The sequence below is a fragment of the Seriola dumerili genome, unplaced genomic scaffold (genome assembly GCF_002260705.1).
Source record: "Seriola dumerili isolate Sdu_G_001 unplaced genomic scaffold, Sdu_1.0 BDQW01000191.1, whole genome shotgun sequence".
NCBI classification, from domain to species: domain Eukaryota; kingdom Metazoa; phylum Chordata; class Actinopteri; order Carangiformes; family Carangidae; genus Seriola; species Seriola dumerili.
The window spans coordinates 4298576-4315375 of record NW_019174446.1 but is presented as its reverse complement, the minus strand read 5'-3'; the positions used below and the strand labels follow the sequence as shown (position 1 = coordinate 4315375).

At 39.4% G+C, this 16800-nt stretch overlaps 1 protein-coding gene across 1 annotated transcript; it reads right to left on the bottom strand.

Moving 5' to 3' along the window:
• Positions 1-10056: 10056 nt before the first annotated feature.
• LOC111227640 (hepcidin-like) lies at positions 10057-10856 on the bottom strand. The gene is made up of 3 exons (XM_022753224.1): positions 10680-10856; positions 10515-10592; positions 10057-10360 (listed from the first exon to the last, which is right to left on the bottom strand). Exons 1-3 carry the CDS (start codon positions 10761-10763, stop codon positions 10268-10270), a joined length of 255 nt encoding a protein of 84 aa, XP_022608945.1. The 5' UTR covers positions 10764-10856; the 3' UTR covers positions 10057-10267.
• Between the last annotated feature and the right edge of the window lie 5944 nt (positions 10857-16800).

Sequence of the window (16800 nt, the reverse complement as noted above, 5' to 3'; positions counted from 1 at the left end):
AAAGTGGATTTGAAGGTTTCAAAGAAACTGGAGCACCAACTGCAGATACATTCTGAGGGCCTACTGGTCTGCAGAAGTCTGCTGTGCTCAACCTTGGTTAAAAGTCACTGAGGTGTCGCCTCACACCAGGGACAGATTGAGGTTGTCCATGGGAGAAACGAAGATGTCTGGCCAAATCCACTTTTCCCCCTTATTAAAGATGGATGTATTCCGAGCGTCATGAGGGTGAAGTCTGGGTTTTCAGAGACTCGCGCTGAATTCTCGCTGACAGTGGGCTCCTTTCCCCCCATAAGTCAATATCTCCTGTGGCTCCCCCTCCCACTGTAGATATAAGAGGCTTCCCTGTGGGTTCCCGGAGCCAGCAACAGCTCTGGTGAGCTGTTCACTTTCACTTAACAAGCACACCACTATTTACTGAGACTCACACTGTTTTGGGTCGCGGTGCAATTCCCACGTTCCAGCTGAGAAAATATATCAATTAGTCGCTCATCGTGTGTTAATTGCTTTGCCACGTACGTATTAAAAAGCTGGGTGTAAAGCAACATGGATTAAAACGGACCATTTCCAGTGTGCCACTCATTTTGACCTCCTGCTTGGAATACGTGGTGGGCGTCAAGAATTGAAAAGGGGACAAGATGTGGTGTTGGAAAAGGCCATTTTGCTTAACTTAAATACTCCTGGGGGCTGGAAGACTAAGCATTTCCATTGCAAATGTCTCCAATAACGTATTTTACAGCCATTTACGAGTGTATGTCTTTACGAGCCCTGCCTTTGAAAGATTATATGGATTAATTAACTTTCCAGGCAAATTAAGATTCCATGCTAATTGTAGTCTAGTATGTTAATGAGGATCTGGACAGAAGATGGGTAATGCACAAATAAGTTCCTTCCCCCCCACAAGATGTTCACTCTCTGCTATAATGTTTAGAATGAAAAAGAAGTTTGTTTAATGCTTCCCCCCAGGAAGGGTCAATACTATCACAGTGGACCGACCAGCGCGCCACGTCAGCGGAGTGCGGCCTGCGGTTGCTCTGTCATTACGACACAGAGAAGTAGTGAAGACCCTTTTTGGCACGAGGACCACAGTGTTTTCTGGGTTTTTTTCACTTCACCAAACATTTTACAGGCTGACAGGCTGCGACCGCACAGCCGAGCAACAGGACAGCTTTGTCAACCTCCAAACAACCACCCCGCAGGGCCACACGAGACAGCTAAATATATCACCTCCCAGGAAGCAAAGGAGAAGGGAAAAAAAAAAATTTAAAAAAAAAAGAAGAAAATCTGGTTGAGTCTGACTGGGCTATCTTGTGGCTTAATTACGAATACAGGACATAGCAAATTAGAGGCCAATGAAGCTCTCTGACTGATTCTTTGTAGGTTTTACCACATGGTGACCACAATGCAAAATGGCCTCACATATCACTCATCAATGCCATATTGTACACCCAGTCCACCCACTTGATGCACTCATGTGTTACTCTCTGTTGTACTGTCACTCAGGAGCTCCTGCCTATCCGGATTACTAGGAAACCGTCACTGCATCTCCAAATCCTCTATTTAATCACAAGTGCACAAGTCAATTCATGTGCAAGCAATTTGCGGCTGGCCGCACCATGGTGAATGTGCCTGACCCCCTTTGCTGCCCCCTCTAGCCTCCCCCTTGACACCCTCCAGAAAGGCCACATCTATGGCCCTGACTGCTTGGCCCCAGCCCATCCAAAGCCATTTGCCGTAGACTGTGTGTCTGCGTAGGTCTGCATCTATGAATCGGAGGTATTACAGGTTACAAAACAGTGTTTCTGGCTATATATGGTGACCCAACCAAGCTACCTTAGCCTGCTCAGTAATGAGCATGGGCAGTGCACGGTGCACTGTATTAAACATGTAAAAAGTTTTAGCTCTGTAATTCTACTTTAAATAGACCTCCCTGGAGCAATTTTTATGAAAGTTCCTTCGCAGCATCAGTGCTATGTTGTGGATTTTAATGAAAGTTATAAGCATCCATTTTACTTAGCAGATAATAAAATAAATGAAACCCAGCATGCCTCTGGCAGTGGTTGTCTGTTATATATATCGTTTTATCAGTTATTGGAAAAGGAGAAAAAGAACTTCAAATTAAAGCAAAATCCACTGATTGCAATTTATACATCCTCATCAATAGGAAATAGAGAAGCAGTTTTTCACATTTTCTTGCATTCCAAAATTAGCAGTACCCAGGTTTTTCTTGTGCGGGGGCTCTGTTAAACTTGTTTCATTGCCACAGAAAAGCAGTGGCCCTTTGACCCCACCCCCTTGCAGAAGACATCATCCGCTACAAGCTCTCACAATAAAACCATGCGCGCCTATAATAAGCCGCTGGTTGTTTCTAATACATCAAGTTGAAAACATTTATTGGACTAATTACAATGGTCTCCCAATGGATCTTTCTTCCTGTGTTACAACATGCTTTGGCAAAGTTCAGTAATTATTTTGGTCAAAATGCTCACAGCTCACAAACTGTAGTACCAAACTGCCATACATGAGAGGTAAAGAAGCAAGGAGCGCACAATGGAAAAAAGAAGGAACAGCGGGTTAAATATTTGCTCCACTGCAATACCCATTCATATTTTTCTCTGATGTTGCTTTCTTGCTGAAGTCACACTTGGTCTTTGCTGCCAGGGGCCAAAAAACACAAACTTTGGAAAGATAATAAAAACTCTACCAGAGGCCTGTAGCCTACCCCAGCGTTAACAAAATCTCAAGTTTTACAAAGAGCGTAACCTACGGTGACAGGATTTTGAAATAGAAAGTGATAATGGACTTGACGGTCAATGTTGGAGTTTTGTTTATTGTCTGATGGTTGATATCAACAGTGTCATTTGAATAATCCATATTTTTTATCTTTGAAAATAAAAAAGGGGCAGTCCTGGTTTCATATATTTTGACCAGGAACTTGCTGTACTGTAAAAACTATGGTGAAGGTCAACCGTCCCATGAAAATTCAGTGGAAACCTGTGCCACTTATTGTTCATGTGATTGCATTGCAGACAGTCGGGCAACTTTTCTTCTTCACAACTTTCCAAATATGAAAAAAATGTTTTCAAGTTTCAACTTTAGTATTGTTTGTTCGTTAATTTACTGCCTGCGTTATGAAACTCTAACCAATGAGTGAGGCCAGCTAACCCTTTCTCTCCTAGAGGACAAGAATAAAAGGAAAATCTTGATTGGATAAACTACTTTGATGATCTTTAGGTCATTAACCTTTTAATTTGTTGAAGCTGCTATAGCTAGCAGCCAGCCCTCTTCTGGCCAAAAACAAGCCAATTGTTATTTTTTAATAAATAATATAAAATTTTGTTATTATAGTGGAGCATGGTTGATGAATAAGTAATTAGTTAATTAGTTAATTATGTATTGAGTGTCAATACTCACACTTTAATTTTGTTGTCACATCTTTCTTACTAAAATCTGTTGTGTAATTTGTTAGGTGCAGTATTGCGAAAAAAACTTAGGGTCCACAAAATGAAACTTGAAACTTGCAGCCTCTAGTTCTGCAAGAAACACCCAATCAATTGCTGCCGTCTTTCTCTCAGTCTTTTCTTCAATCCACAGTTTTAAACAGGCCACCCAAAAACGAGGGACTGTGCCTGGAACAGACGTCTGGTCACCCCTATAGCAAACTAATCAGAGCCTCTGATTCTGAAAAGTGATAAATCATTTCTCATTGCTTATTCACACATAGAAATGCATATATATATATATATATATATATATCAAACACTGTGAGTGCCATGGCCCAGTTTTGAAGGAGAATTAAAAGACCAGGGCACCAATCTGCATTGTGGTATTGAAGGTATGATGTGAGAGTATAATATATATTTTTTATGTGGTGGTTTTAGTGGCAATCAAACTGTTAGAGGAGTAAAAGTTTAATTTTGAGAAGTTAGAATTTTTTTAAATTTAAAGCTGGGAACGAAATGAGTGGGAAAGCGCATTTAGGGTGATGGTTGAGCAAGTTGACAGAAACGGGACCCCGAGACCAGGGGAGATTTAGTGATGGTGCCTCTGAGTGAATCTGTCTGCTGTGCTTGGGGCCTCATTTAAAACCGCTGCATATACACAGAGCAGGGCTTGACATTGCGTATGTCACTTCCCGTGGGAAAGCTGAGATTTTATTAAAAAAACAAACTTGACAGGAGTGAATGTGCGTTCTTATGTCTCCAATCATTTTGGAGACCACAATGTAGAGGTAAAACCAGAGCCAGATTTTATGATGACCTCTCATTTAGTTTATAATTTTCACTTCATATTAAACGAATATATATAATATCCAAGCTATCAACATTAATCGCCTTTGTGTTATATTGTGTTTGTGCTCGGAAGACACTTATTCTTCATAACTGTTTTAGAAGATACAGACCAACTTACATTTTAACCTTTTACATCTTTGATTCATTATTAAACTATTATTAAGCTCCGGAGCGCCTGCAGCTAACCCATGTCCACATTAACGAGCTCAGAGGAGGGTGTCTGGCCAAATGATTGCTTCACACTCTGTCCGCCCAGTCAGGGGCAATTCAGGGTGACAACAGGATGCCTTCAGGTTGGTAGTATTCTGGAAGTCTGGCCCCTCCTCCACACATTAAACCCTGAGTATCCTGAGTGTCTTTTCATCTCAACCACGTTTAGCAGAAGCGTTTTGATTGACATTTACTCGGCTTGCTGATTGTTAACTTGATGCAAAAGAGGGACATTAAGCAGAAGTCGAAAGTTCACTGACTGTAACAACAGCGTACACGGCCCTCCAACCATGCCCTGAGCTTGAGATACACTTTGCCTGTCTGTGTATTTTGGTGTGCGGCAATAGAAAGCTTGTGGTTTTAAAGCCTCTTTATTTGTTTTCGGTGAGAGCTCAGCCTTCCATTCCACTGGGAGTTAAGAACATCACCTAAAATCATTTCTTTGTCATTAGCTATAGATATTTGTTCAGAACTCTGAGACATTATTCCTAAAATGTCTAAATTTCATAACATACATAACATACATGAGCAATGACAATCCAGGTGCTGCACATCAAGAAACATCAGGGGACGGTTCAGTTAACTGAATGAAAATTAAGCCAAATACCATCACTAATCTATTGTAAGTGGATGCAATTTGCACTGCACAGCGCCGTGATGCTTTCTCCACATAAGGAAAGAGAATAAACAGAGAAGCGATCGCTGTTGGAGATGAACACCTTCTCACGTCTGTTGTATTTCACACCGATGCCACATAATTCAGGCAAAAAGTTTCACTTGCCCAAGTCTGTGCTGTCGTCATACCGCTGCTGTGATTCTTTGTATTTGCTGACAAGATCTGAGGATTTCTCAACCAGACTGGATTCCCACAATTTTACAACTCAGTTGTGCTTGTGGCTGTAAAATATCTGAGGATTAGTGGATTTGGACATGTTGTAAGTTGTGTATGCTCATGATCTTATCTGCTGATACTACTCAACAATAACTTGAATTTCTTAAATATAAAAATGTGTGAGAGGCGTCTTCGCAGTGCAATTTACCAGACAGTTTCATGAGAGCCAATAACACAAGGTGTGTTTCTTGACTCTTTCCCTGCTCTCTGTTTTGCTGTCTCATCTTCCACTTCCTAAATCATATTAAAGGCATTACAAATGGCCAAAAAAACAAAAATCTGCAACACAAGGAAACCATGTCCTCATTTGCTCTTTATGCTGTCCCTGCTTTCTCTTGCTCCTCTTCCGTGTCTGTCTCATTCTTTTTAACTCAGTGTCTTTTCTATTGTTTTCTCAAATGTCTTGCCACAGTCATGTGCTGGAAAAACATGGACAGTATCACATCAGGTATTTGTTATAATAGACTCTGACGTCCACAACGGAGCAGCCAGGACAAACATTTCTTTGATTCTTTAACACTGAGAATAACGTATTGAAATGTGGAAGCATGGAGCCTACATACTGAACTAACCTAAAACTTCTTTAAAGCTGGAGACAGGAAATCTTCAATTTTCATACGCTTAAAATGTGCCGACTGATAGACCTCAATTCAGATTCATTGCTTTAACTTCTGTATGCAAGCATTCTTCACTCACACTATTTCCATTCACATGCAGTGTCTCCATCGCAGCTATGATTAAGTAAATAAATTAAATAAATGCCATGGATTATTTGAAGCTGAAATGATGATACAATAAAATGACATTTTAGTGTTTTATCGATCTAACTCACTAATCTGCTGGTTTAATGGTAATTGAATAATTAGGGTTAATGTTTCAAAATCAAAACAAACAAAAAAATGTTTGGTTAGATTCCAACAGATTCGGAGACATTCATATTGTTGTTACTGACGTTGAAGCAGCCACACAGCCCAGCGAGATTATCAGGAAAGGTACAGTGGGGGATTTGTTGTTGCACAAGGTAGCTCAAGCGACCCCTTGAGTTCATTATCATCAGTGGCGCACAGTTGGATCACTTTATATCTTTATTCTTTTATATACTTTTATTCTTTATTTCTTTTGTAATTCATTTTATTTATTTTACAATTGATTAAGTATTTATTCACAATCATTTATTTTGCAATTAACCAAAATAATGAAGTGCATGAGCAAAATTCAAATATAATTTATAATTCATTGAGTATTCTTAGTGCGTTTGGGTCATATGTCATGAGAGCTATTAAACAAACTGCCTAATATATATTTCAACAAGCACTTTATTATTTTACTATGCATTCTGCTTAGTCATACAATTAATCCAATCATCCAATCATTGGCAGCAGTCGTAAAATCATGCAGATTAAGAGCTTCAGTTAACGTCATATCAAAACATCAGAGTGAGGGAAACATTGTTGATCGCTGAACTTTTCCATTGCAGCGACAGGCTAGTTGTAGTAGTGTGTGTGTTGTAGACTTTACTTAATAATGACAAAAAAAACCCCATTATTTTCATTGTGCATTGTTAAACATATTCAGTTCTTCATTATATGAGGTACAATAGGAAGCTATTAATTAGTGTATCGAGTCTTTACAGCTACAACTAAGATAGGCTAATGTTACACAGTAAATTTGATTGTTAAAGTTAAGGTCAATTTAAGCATCAATTATTAATAGAGATTTCGTTCTTGTGAACCGAACAAAGAAAAAAGTTAGAGCTGTATATTTGAGACAATCCAGGGAAAAGAGAGAAAGTTCATGTGATTTGATGTTGTAGGACAAAAAACCACAGCACTTTCCGATCGTCAGGAATTTTCCCAGTAATCACTTACTGTAGAGATGCTGGGAAGTGCACGTTGCTCCTGAAAGCAGGTGCTGTGCTGTCAGTTGATGACGCAACAGTGGCCCCAAGTGAGTATAAATACCAGCACATTTTGACATTCAGCCATCAGACAGGAGAACTCAGAGGAGGTCCGAGAAGAGTCACCAAAAGAGTCAAAGAAACATAACAACTTCAACAAGTCACTCTCTCCTAAATGAAGACTCAGTGTGCAGTTGCAGTGGCCGTCATGCTCACTTGATTTGTATCGGAAGAGCTCTGACATTTTACTGAGGTAAGGAACCTTGACCTGAACTTATTCCGTTTGCTCATTAGCCATCAACGTCTTTTCCAAGGACTCTGAGTTTCTTCTTTAACAGATACAGGAGCTGGAAGGAGGCGTGGCAATGACAATCCAGCTGTTGAAAATCAGGAGACATCAGTGGACTCATGATGGTATGGTTGAGTTAACTGAATCCATTAATGACTAATCAGATGGTAATGGATTGTGTTTTCCCTGATTCTCTGCTTCACACAAGAAGAGAATAAACAGAGTGGTGATAATGTTGGACGATCACCACCTTCTATGTCTCTTGTGTTCACACAAGATGCCATATAACAGACAGAAGCGTGGCATTTAAGTGTCGCTTCTGCTGCGGCTGCTGCACCCCCGGGTCTGTGGACTGTGCTGCAGATTTCTGAGGATTCCTGCTCCACAAAACCGTTAAATGTCATTTGTTTGGCTTACGTTTACACTTTGAATTATTGTAACATCGTTGTAAATTCTGATGATGTTCTGATTTGGTCACCCACTGTAAGTTAATGTGTGCTCAGTTGATGTGACTGTATCATCCACATGTTATTCCCTAACATATTCTGCTGATTTTATCACAAAATAAACTCAATGTCACTATATTACACTGTGTGATGGTTCAATTATGAATATAAGGTCACATGTCATTCTTGCCACTCTCAGATACATTTTCCTGCTCTCTTACACTCACAGCTTCTAAATACACAACAGACCTTTTTTCACAGAGAGTTTTTGACATGTTATGTACAGAAACTTTCAACCTTATGTGAAAAGAGTGACAGACTCACATCCTCAACTTCAAAACTGCATTTATTAAGGCATTGTTAAGGCATTGTTGGCTGGATGTAGACTTTATTTATAAAGTAAATTAGCCAATAGCTTGTCCAATCAAATTGTTTATCAATGTCAGGAATCATTTTTTTATTCTGAAAATCCCATCAGCAGCAGCCGTGAACAATGCCAAGAGATGAAGGCAGGTGGCTGTGTGGTGTGGAGATCTGCCATAGCTTCTAGGAACTTAATCAAAAATAATATTTCTTTTTTCACCATGATTTTTTGACCCTCTTTGAGATGTTGATGCCCAAATCAACAAATTCTAGTGAAGGCAAGAGCCAACATTATCTTGCGTTCTATACTTTTCAGGAACTTTCACTATATATATTAATTTTACTAAATTGGAGAGGTGTGCCGAGCAAAAGTTTTCAATCAGCGTCAGTTAAGCTGTGTGTCTTCGAGCTCTACACAACTGAAAGATTAGACGAAATAACTTCTCTGACATCTGTGGTGTTTATCAAACATTTGACTGACATTTCTGTTCGAAAAAGTTCCAGCTACATACTTGTCCCACAAATGGATACAAAGACATATGATTACACACACAACATCAACACCACATTTCAATAGTTTTCACTGGAAATAAGTTTTCAGTTACAATCTTACTCAGAAACATTCAGCAGTTGTTTTCAGTTTGTCTTTTCAATCTTATCACTTCTAACTTGCCACCTCATGTTTTAATGTTAGTGCTGGCCATTTTCACAATGAGGCTCAGGTTCAACTTTGCTTCGGCAGCCAGCAACGCAGTTTAGCTTCAGCTTTTCATGAGCCAGCACCCCCACCACAATTTCTTCAGAAATTGCATTATCTAGTTACGAATTTGAATCAGCCCTTGACAAGTAGGAAAAACAAATTTACACACAATTTATATAATAAGTGATGGCAATTTAGTATTTGAAAAAACATAAAACTAAACAATTCTTCTGCTTAACAAGAAAGCATTATAGTCTGGCATTTTTCTTCACAGTGACAAGAGAAAAATGAACTTTAATAGGGTATAAGGCTTTATATGAGATAACTTTATATAAAACAGGATTTTGATGACTAAAACTTGAGAAACATTTTCATATACCAAAAATGAGTTTAATCAAGCTTGATATATCAGAAAAATTAATCTTAGTATTACAAGCTATTTAATAATTGATATAATCCATTTGCAAATCTAAACTGAGATAATGGTTGTTCTGTCCTTTCATTCGATTTGTTGATTGAAACATATGCAAGTAAGTCAAGATCAAATTAACTTAAAAAATTAAATATTATTTTGAATTAAGTTTCCTGAAGCTATGCAAGATCTCAACACCACAGACTCACCTGCCTTCATCTCTGCATTGTTCAGGCTGCTGCCTGATGGATTTTCAGAATAAAATGATTCCTGAATTGATAAACAAATTGATTGGACAAGTTGGGCTAATTTTACTCTTTATCAACAATAAAGTCTAATCCAGCAACAATGCTTAATACAGTTTTGAGTTGAGGATGGGATGTGAGTCTGTCACTCTTTCACATAGTTGAAAGTTCTGTACATACATGTCAAAAACTCCTCTGTGAAAAAAGTCTGTTGTGTATTTAGAAGCTGTGGAGTGTAGAGAGCAGGAACAATGTTCTGAGAGTGGCAATATGACAGTGACTTATATTCATAATTGAACACATTCACACAGTGTAATATAGTGACATTGAAGTTTATTGTGATAATTCAGCAGATATGTAGGATAACATGTGGATGATACAGTCACATCACTGAGCACACATTAACTACAGTGTGACCAAATCCAGAAACATCATCAGAACTTTACAACCATGTTACAATAATTCAAAGTGGTAAAACTAAAGCCAAACAAATGAACATTTAACGGTTGTTGGAGCAGGAATCCTCAGGATCTGCAGCACAGTCCACAGACACTGGGGGTGCAGCAGCCGCAGCAGAAGCGACACTTAATGCCACGCTTCTGTCTGTTATATGGCATCTGTGTGAAACACAAGAGACATGAGAAGGTGGTGATCTCCAACATTATCACTCACTCTGTTTATTCTCTCTCCTTGTGTGAACAGAGCATCAGGAAAACACATCCACTTCCATCTGATTTAGTCCATTTAATGGATTCAGTTAACTCAACATACCATCCATGAGTCCACTGATGTCTCCTGATGTTCAACAGCTGGATTGTCATTGCTCACCGCCTCCTCCAGCTCCTGTATCTGTTAAAGAAGAAACCAAAACTCAGAGTCTTGGAAAGACGTTGATGGCTAATGAGCAAACGGAATAAGTTCAGGTCAGGTTCTTACCTCAGTAAATGTGGCAGAGCTCTCCTGAATACAAATAAAGGTGAGCATGACGGCCACTGCAACTGCAACACTGAAGGTCTTCATCTTAGGAGAGAGTGACTTGTTGAAGTTGTTATGTTCTTTGACTCTTTTGGTGACTCTTCTCACCTCCTCTGAGTTCTCCAGCTCTAACTTTTTCTTTTGTCTGAATATGTTTCACATGCACAATGAAAATGGCCACAGAACTGTTGCTCACTCAATTTTTGACCATTCTTAGTAAAGTCTACACACTAAACACTCCAACTAGCTTTCAGGAGCAGGCTTGCATTAGGCCCTGAGGAAAGCTGGGAATGGAAATGGGAAATTCCTCTCTTATGGAAACTGGGAATTCTTTATCTGTGTCTGTCTGTTCCACAATATCAAGTCAATCCTGAACTTTCTTTGTCTTTCTTTGTCAGCTCTATCATACAGCATGTGCTTATACAAAGTTTGCTTATTCCAAACATCTTTATGTTATTTATAATAAAGAATAAACACACATTAACATGACAGCAGAGTTTCTTTCAATGCTTTTGTTTCCTTATAACATCACTGTAGTTGCATCATTAGTGTCTTAACATGTATTACCAACTGTTAATAGATCCAAGACAAGTCATATACACTGGATCATTTTAAACAGTGAGACATAATGTAATGGCAGTGATATAATAATACCTGAACTGTCAACAACAGTCTACAATACACACCAGCTGCTTTTATTTCCTTTCTGCAGAAATGCAGAAAGGAAATAAAATAAAGGGAGAAAAAGAAAAACTGTGGGTTTTTTTTTTTTTTTTTTTTTTACACTGATTAAACAAGGGATCATTTGAATTCTCAGTATGATGGACATCTTTCAGAATATAACATCTTGTGCAAAAAGCAACATCCCTGACTTCACTACGTCTCACTTAGTAAAACCCAGCTGATGTGTGTGCTTGTGTCACATGACCACAACATCACTGTCAATAAACTAGAACCATGAGTGACTCCACATCTGTTTGAATCTACACATATTTGTTTTCATATGATGAGGAAGCATCGCTTTATATCTATTCATAGAAGCAGTTATTAAATATTAGTAACTACTCAGCATCGACCTGCAGCTGTTGGTCTCGATGCTTCTTGTTTGAATATGTGGCGAGGGTCTGGGTGGATGCTCACACTAACAGATGTAAAATATGGTTTAGAAATTTACACAGTGCACAACAACGCCACCCTGGGAATTTCACCCAGGGAATTTTGGTTTTAACTACTGGGCACACAGGTTCGCTCTATTCATTTAGCACAAGACGTGGTTCATGGTATAAAAATATATATTTTATTACAATTGGTTAAAATAAATAACAACCAAAGTCATTCACACAAAAGAAGGCAACTAGTCAGGAGCAGAGGCTTACCAGTTGGACAGGTATTAGTGAACAGGGAGTGGTTCACCCAAAATAAATATAAATGAATCACCCACACACACACGTTGAAGTAACCAACACCGGGGAGCACAACACATCAAAGGAGGGGACACCACGACCAGTCAGCGACACCGCCGCCACGACCACCGGCCTCCAACAACTGAAACAAGAATAAAATATTAGGGGAGTTGCAACTCAGAACAAAAAGAAATAAACCAGTAATGGGCAAGTTAAACCTAGAAAACAGATGTATAGCCAACAAAAGGAACCTAAATGCCCAAATGATAGCCGCCCAATAGAAATCAAAGCAAAACAATTCAAAGAAAATACACAATTCAAAATATCGTTAACACAAGAAAAACAAAGGAAATCTAATTAACTGATCAAAAGGAACCCAAAGAAAAGAAACAAATTAATAACCTAAGTAATTAACCCAAATTCAACTTATACAACCCACACCTCACTCATACAATTAAATCGATTAAAAAGGGGAAATCCAGCTCAGTACAAGCAGGCCATGCAGAGGTACTGTGAGAAACCTGAAGGCTCCAGGTAGCCTGCGGCAACAAGTCTTATTTTGAAAAGCGACAGCTTTAAAAAGGTCCGTCGAGAGCTGCACACCGCCGAAACGCCACCCAAGCAGCAAGTAAAACAACAGCAGCAAAGCAGGCAAGAACAGGAAGCAAGCTGGAAGTAGAGCCGAGACAAAGCAGCAGCCGTCCGATCTGTAGTTTCGCCTTCAGCAGAAGTGGATGCGCGCACACACTCATACAGGAGGGAGGACGAGAGGGACAAATCCGGACATCAGCATTTCCTATGACCACACTAGCATTAGCTGTCGGAATACAAATACCATGATGCAGAGATAGGACACTTACCACGCCAAACTGGAGCACACAGGAGCGACAGAGCAGCACACACAGCGGGATGCACGCAGTGTTAATGAGGGAGCCGGCCTTTTACCGGAAGCAATGTGGAAAGCGGAAGAGCAGGGGAGAAGACGTCTTAAATACGAGCCCCTGCTCACTGATAGGCTATCAGGCCATCAAGGTGCGTTCAAGGTGTATTACGTGCAAAGCGTAGACTATGCTGCCACAAATAGTTTGATGGAAGCTGTTATGACATCAGACAAAACAACTGAGGTTCAAAACAGTTAAGCTTTCTGCTATTTATTTATTCATTTTTAGGAATAATGTGAGCAGACTGTTGAGTTGTCGACCAAATACTGAGTTAGACTGTGAATTATTTTAGTTCTAGATTTATTTGTATATGTGTCACCTGATTATAAATTCTCTGTATTTGAGTTCATTTAAAAATGTCAAAGGTGACCTTAACCCTCGTATTATCCTCAAATATTACTAACACATTTTACCCTTGGGGTCAATCTGACCCCAGGGATATTTGCCTCCAGAAAATGATTTACAGAAAAATTTTGACCAAGTTTTTGTGTCAGGCACTTTGTTTATTTGTTGAATACATAAATAACCCCTTGATCATGAAACCTATCAGTGAGTTGACCCTTCCTCTAGCGCCACCATCAGGCCAAACTTTTAAATTAGAATTAATTTATCTTGAAAAGTTTTCATACAAATCTTCTCAAATTTACTGACAACATTAATGACCACAAGAGTATGAACCCTGTTGGTTTTGGTGATGATATGACCTTCCCTGCAGCGCCACCATCAGGTCAAACTTTCAGTTTTAGAGTTAGTGTATCTTGAAAATCTTTCATCCAAATCTTTTCTAATTTGGGGTGCACATTCATGACTCTCACAGAATGAACCATATTGATTGATGTTGGTCGGCCCTGCCTTGTTTGTTTGTCATCAAAGCGTATGACACGGGACAAAACTTGGAATGTCTTCAGAGACATAGTGGCTGGAAATATTGCCCTTCCAGTCTCAGCGTTCCAAAGGCTTGCTGTTGCTTCACCTTTTGATCTGTAAACTCCTGCCAAAATGAGTAAGCCAATGTAGGCTTCCAAGTCAACTACATCCAAGTCTTTCCAACTGTCCCCAAACACACGCTTCCCCTCTAAATTTGTCATCCCAAGTACAATATTTTCGATCGATGGTGTTATGAAGAGCTCTAATGATGACTTGATGTCTTGCAACATGGCTGATTGCGCATATCTGGTGGGGGCCTGGAACATTTTTGATAATGTTAGTAGCGCTAAGGTCTACCCTGCTGTCTAAGTGGGGAAAGAGAGCCATATTATCGTTCCATTTTGGAAGGATCGTGTCTGCTGGTTGGTTGAGAGAACAACAGGAGGGTCAACACTCTCATTCTCATCAGATGAGAATGCCTCAAAATCAGGGTCCTCTCTCAACAATCCTCTGTCTCAGACACATTCTCCTCTATGTCACTTTCACTGTCAAAGAGCTGTTCCAGAACAGCATTGACAGTAATACTTTTCCCAGAGGACATTTTTCACAGTGAGAGAGCGTGCAGATTGCAGTATACATAGAGGGATAGAGGGCTACCATGCAAGCTTTTAGTATGTTTGCTCCTCCCTTATTTTGCATGAACTACCAATGTCCTTGCGGGAATACCTCGCGCCCTCCACAGTGCGGGAAAGTTCAGTTCTACTTCGGCAGGTGTGAGAGAGTAAGGTCACACATCACACACACAGACACACACAGCACCCTTCATGCCCATGTGGTGCGGGAACCCATATTAGAAGTTTAATTTTTCTCGTTGTTGCCTTTTATGATAAAAAATCCCAGAGTGTCTCTCAATAGTCATGTTAACAGAAGAAAGGGCAGTTTATGACATTTTACCCACTGCACATCAGTGCGATGTATAAATTATGTCAAGAAACTCCTCTGTGAAAAAAGTCTTGTTGTGTATTTAGAAGCTGTGGAGTGTAGAGAGCAGGAACAATGTTCTTGAGAGTGGCAATATGACAGTGACTTATATTCATAATTGAACACATTCACACAGTGTAATATAGTGACATTGAAGTTTATTGTGATAATCAGTCAGATATGTAGGAATAACATGTGGATGATACAGTCACATCACTGAGCACACATTAACTACAGTGTGACCAATCCAGAAACATGCAATCAGAACTTTACAACCATTGTTACAATAATTCAAAGTGGTAAAACTAAAGGCCAAACAAATGAACATTTAACGGTGTGTTTTGGATGCAGGATATCGTCCAGAGGATCTTGGCGGGCAGCAAGCAGTCCACGAAAGAGCGGTCGACCGTTGGGGGTTGCAGGGCAAGCCGCAGGCAGAAAGGCGAACACTTAATGCCACGCTTCTGTCTGTTATATGGCATCTGTGTGAAACACAAGAGACATGAGAAGGTGGTGATCTCCAACATTATCACTCACTCTGTTTATTCTCTCTCCTTGTGTGAACAGAGCATCAGGAAAACACATCCACTTCCATCTGATTTAGTCCATTTAATGGATTCAGTTAACTCAACATACCATCCATGAGTCCACTGATGTCTCCTGATGTTCAACAGCTGGATTGTCATTGCTCACCGCCTCCTCCAGCTCCTGTATCTGTTAAAGAAGAAACTCAGAGTCTTGGAAAGACGTTGATGGCTAATGAGCAAACGGAATAAGTTCAGGTCAGGTTCTTACCTCAGTAAATGTGGCAGAGCTCTCCTGAATACAAATAAAGGTGAGCATGACGGCCACTGCAACTGCAACACTGAAGGTCTTCATCTTAGGAGAGAGTGACTTGTTGAAGTTGTTATGTTCTTTGACTCTTTTGGTGACTCTTCTCACTTCCTCTGAGTTCTCCTGTCTGATGGCTGAATGTGCAAAATGTGCTGGTATTTATACTCACTTGGGCCACTGTTGCCTCATCACTGACAGCACAGCACCTGCTTTCAGGAGCACTGCCACTTCCCAGCATCTCTACAGTAAGTGATCTTGGGAAATTCCTGACAGATGGAAAGTGCTGTGTTTTTGTCCTACAACATCAAATCAACATGAACTTTCTCTCTTTTCCTGGGTTGGCTTGAAGTACAGGTCTGTCATACAGCATGCCTATACTTAATCTATAAGCCTACTATTAATCTTTGTGACATATAATAACAACAAACACACAAAACATGCAAAATCAAAATGAATTGATTTTGTAAATACTTTTGTTTTTTACACAGCTTAAATGGAAATTCATTATAGATGTCCTAACATATATTACCAATTGTTAAGATAAGTCATATACATCAGATTTAGTTTTAACAGTGTGACATAAATGCTTTATGACAATGATATTATTATTCTTAGTGTAAACAAACTGGCCACTAGATGCCATTTTTGAATTTGTATTCCTCATCACTCAATCATGCTCGGATTGAGTTTAAAACAAAAGCAAAATTAAACTAAAAGAATGATTATTTATGGATAAATGTAGATGTGTGAGTCAGTAATGTGGACACAGAATTACAGAAGAAGAAAAATAAAGGTAGAGGATGAAAAGGGCCATTTGAATTCTCAGTATTACTTTCATGGTTGTAGATTTGGGTATGGACACTATGAACATGTCCCTATCAATGTTAAAGAAGTTATTCGTTAGTTTTGCTATTGCTACATAGCCACCGTTGACATTAACACCTGTTTACTGACCACTTCAGAAGAAACGTTGCAAGTTCCTAGGGTCCCTTTTAAACCTTTTGTATTGTAAACACAATGATGGATACAGCAACACTGGTACATAAAGAGCTGTTA

Coding starts and splice junctions, on each gene's coding strand:
- LOC111227640 (XM_022753224.1), bottom strand. CDS start 10,763: ATGAAGACCTTCAGTGTTGCAGTTGCAGTGGCCGTCATGCTCACCTTT. Junction 10,593..10,679: donor GCTCTGCCACATTTACTGAG/GTAAGAACCTGA, acceptor CTTCTTTAACAG/ATACAGGAGCTGGAGGAGGC. Junction 10,361..10,514: donor CATCAGTGGACTCATGGATG/GTATGTTGAGTT, acceptor TGTTTCACACAG/ATGCCATATAACAGACAGAA.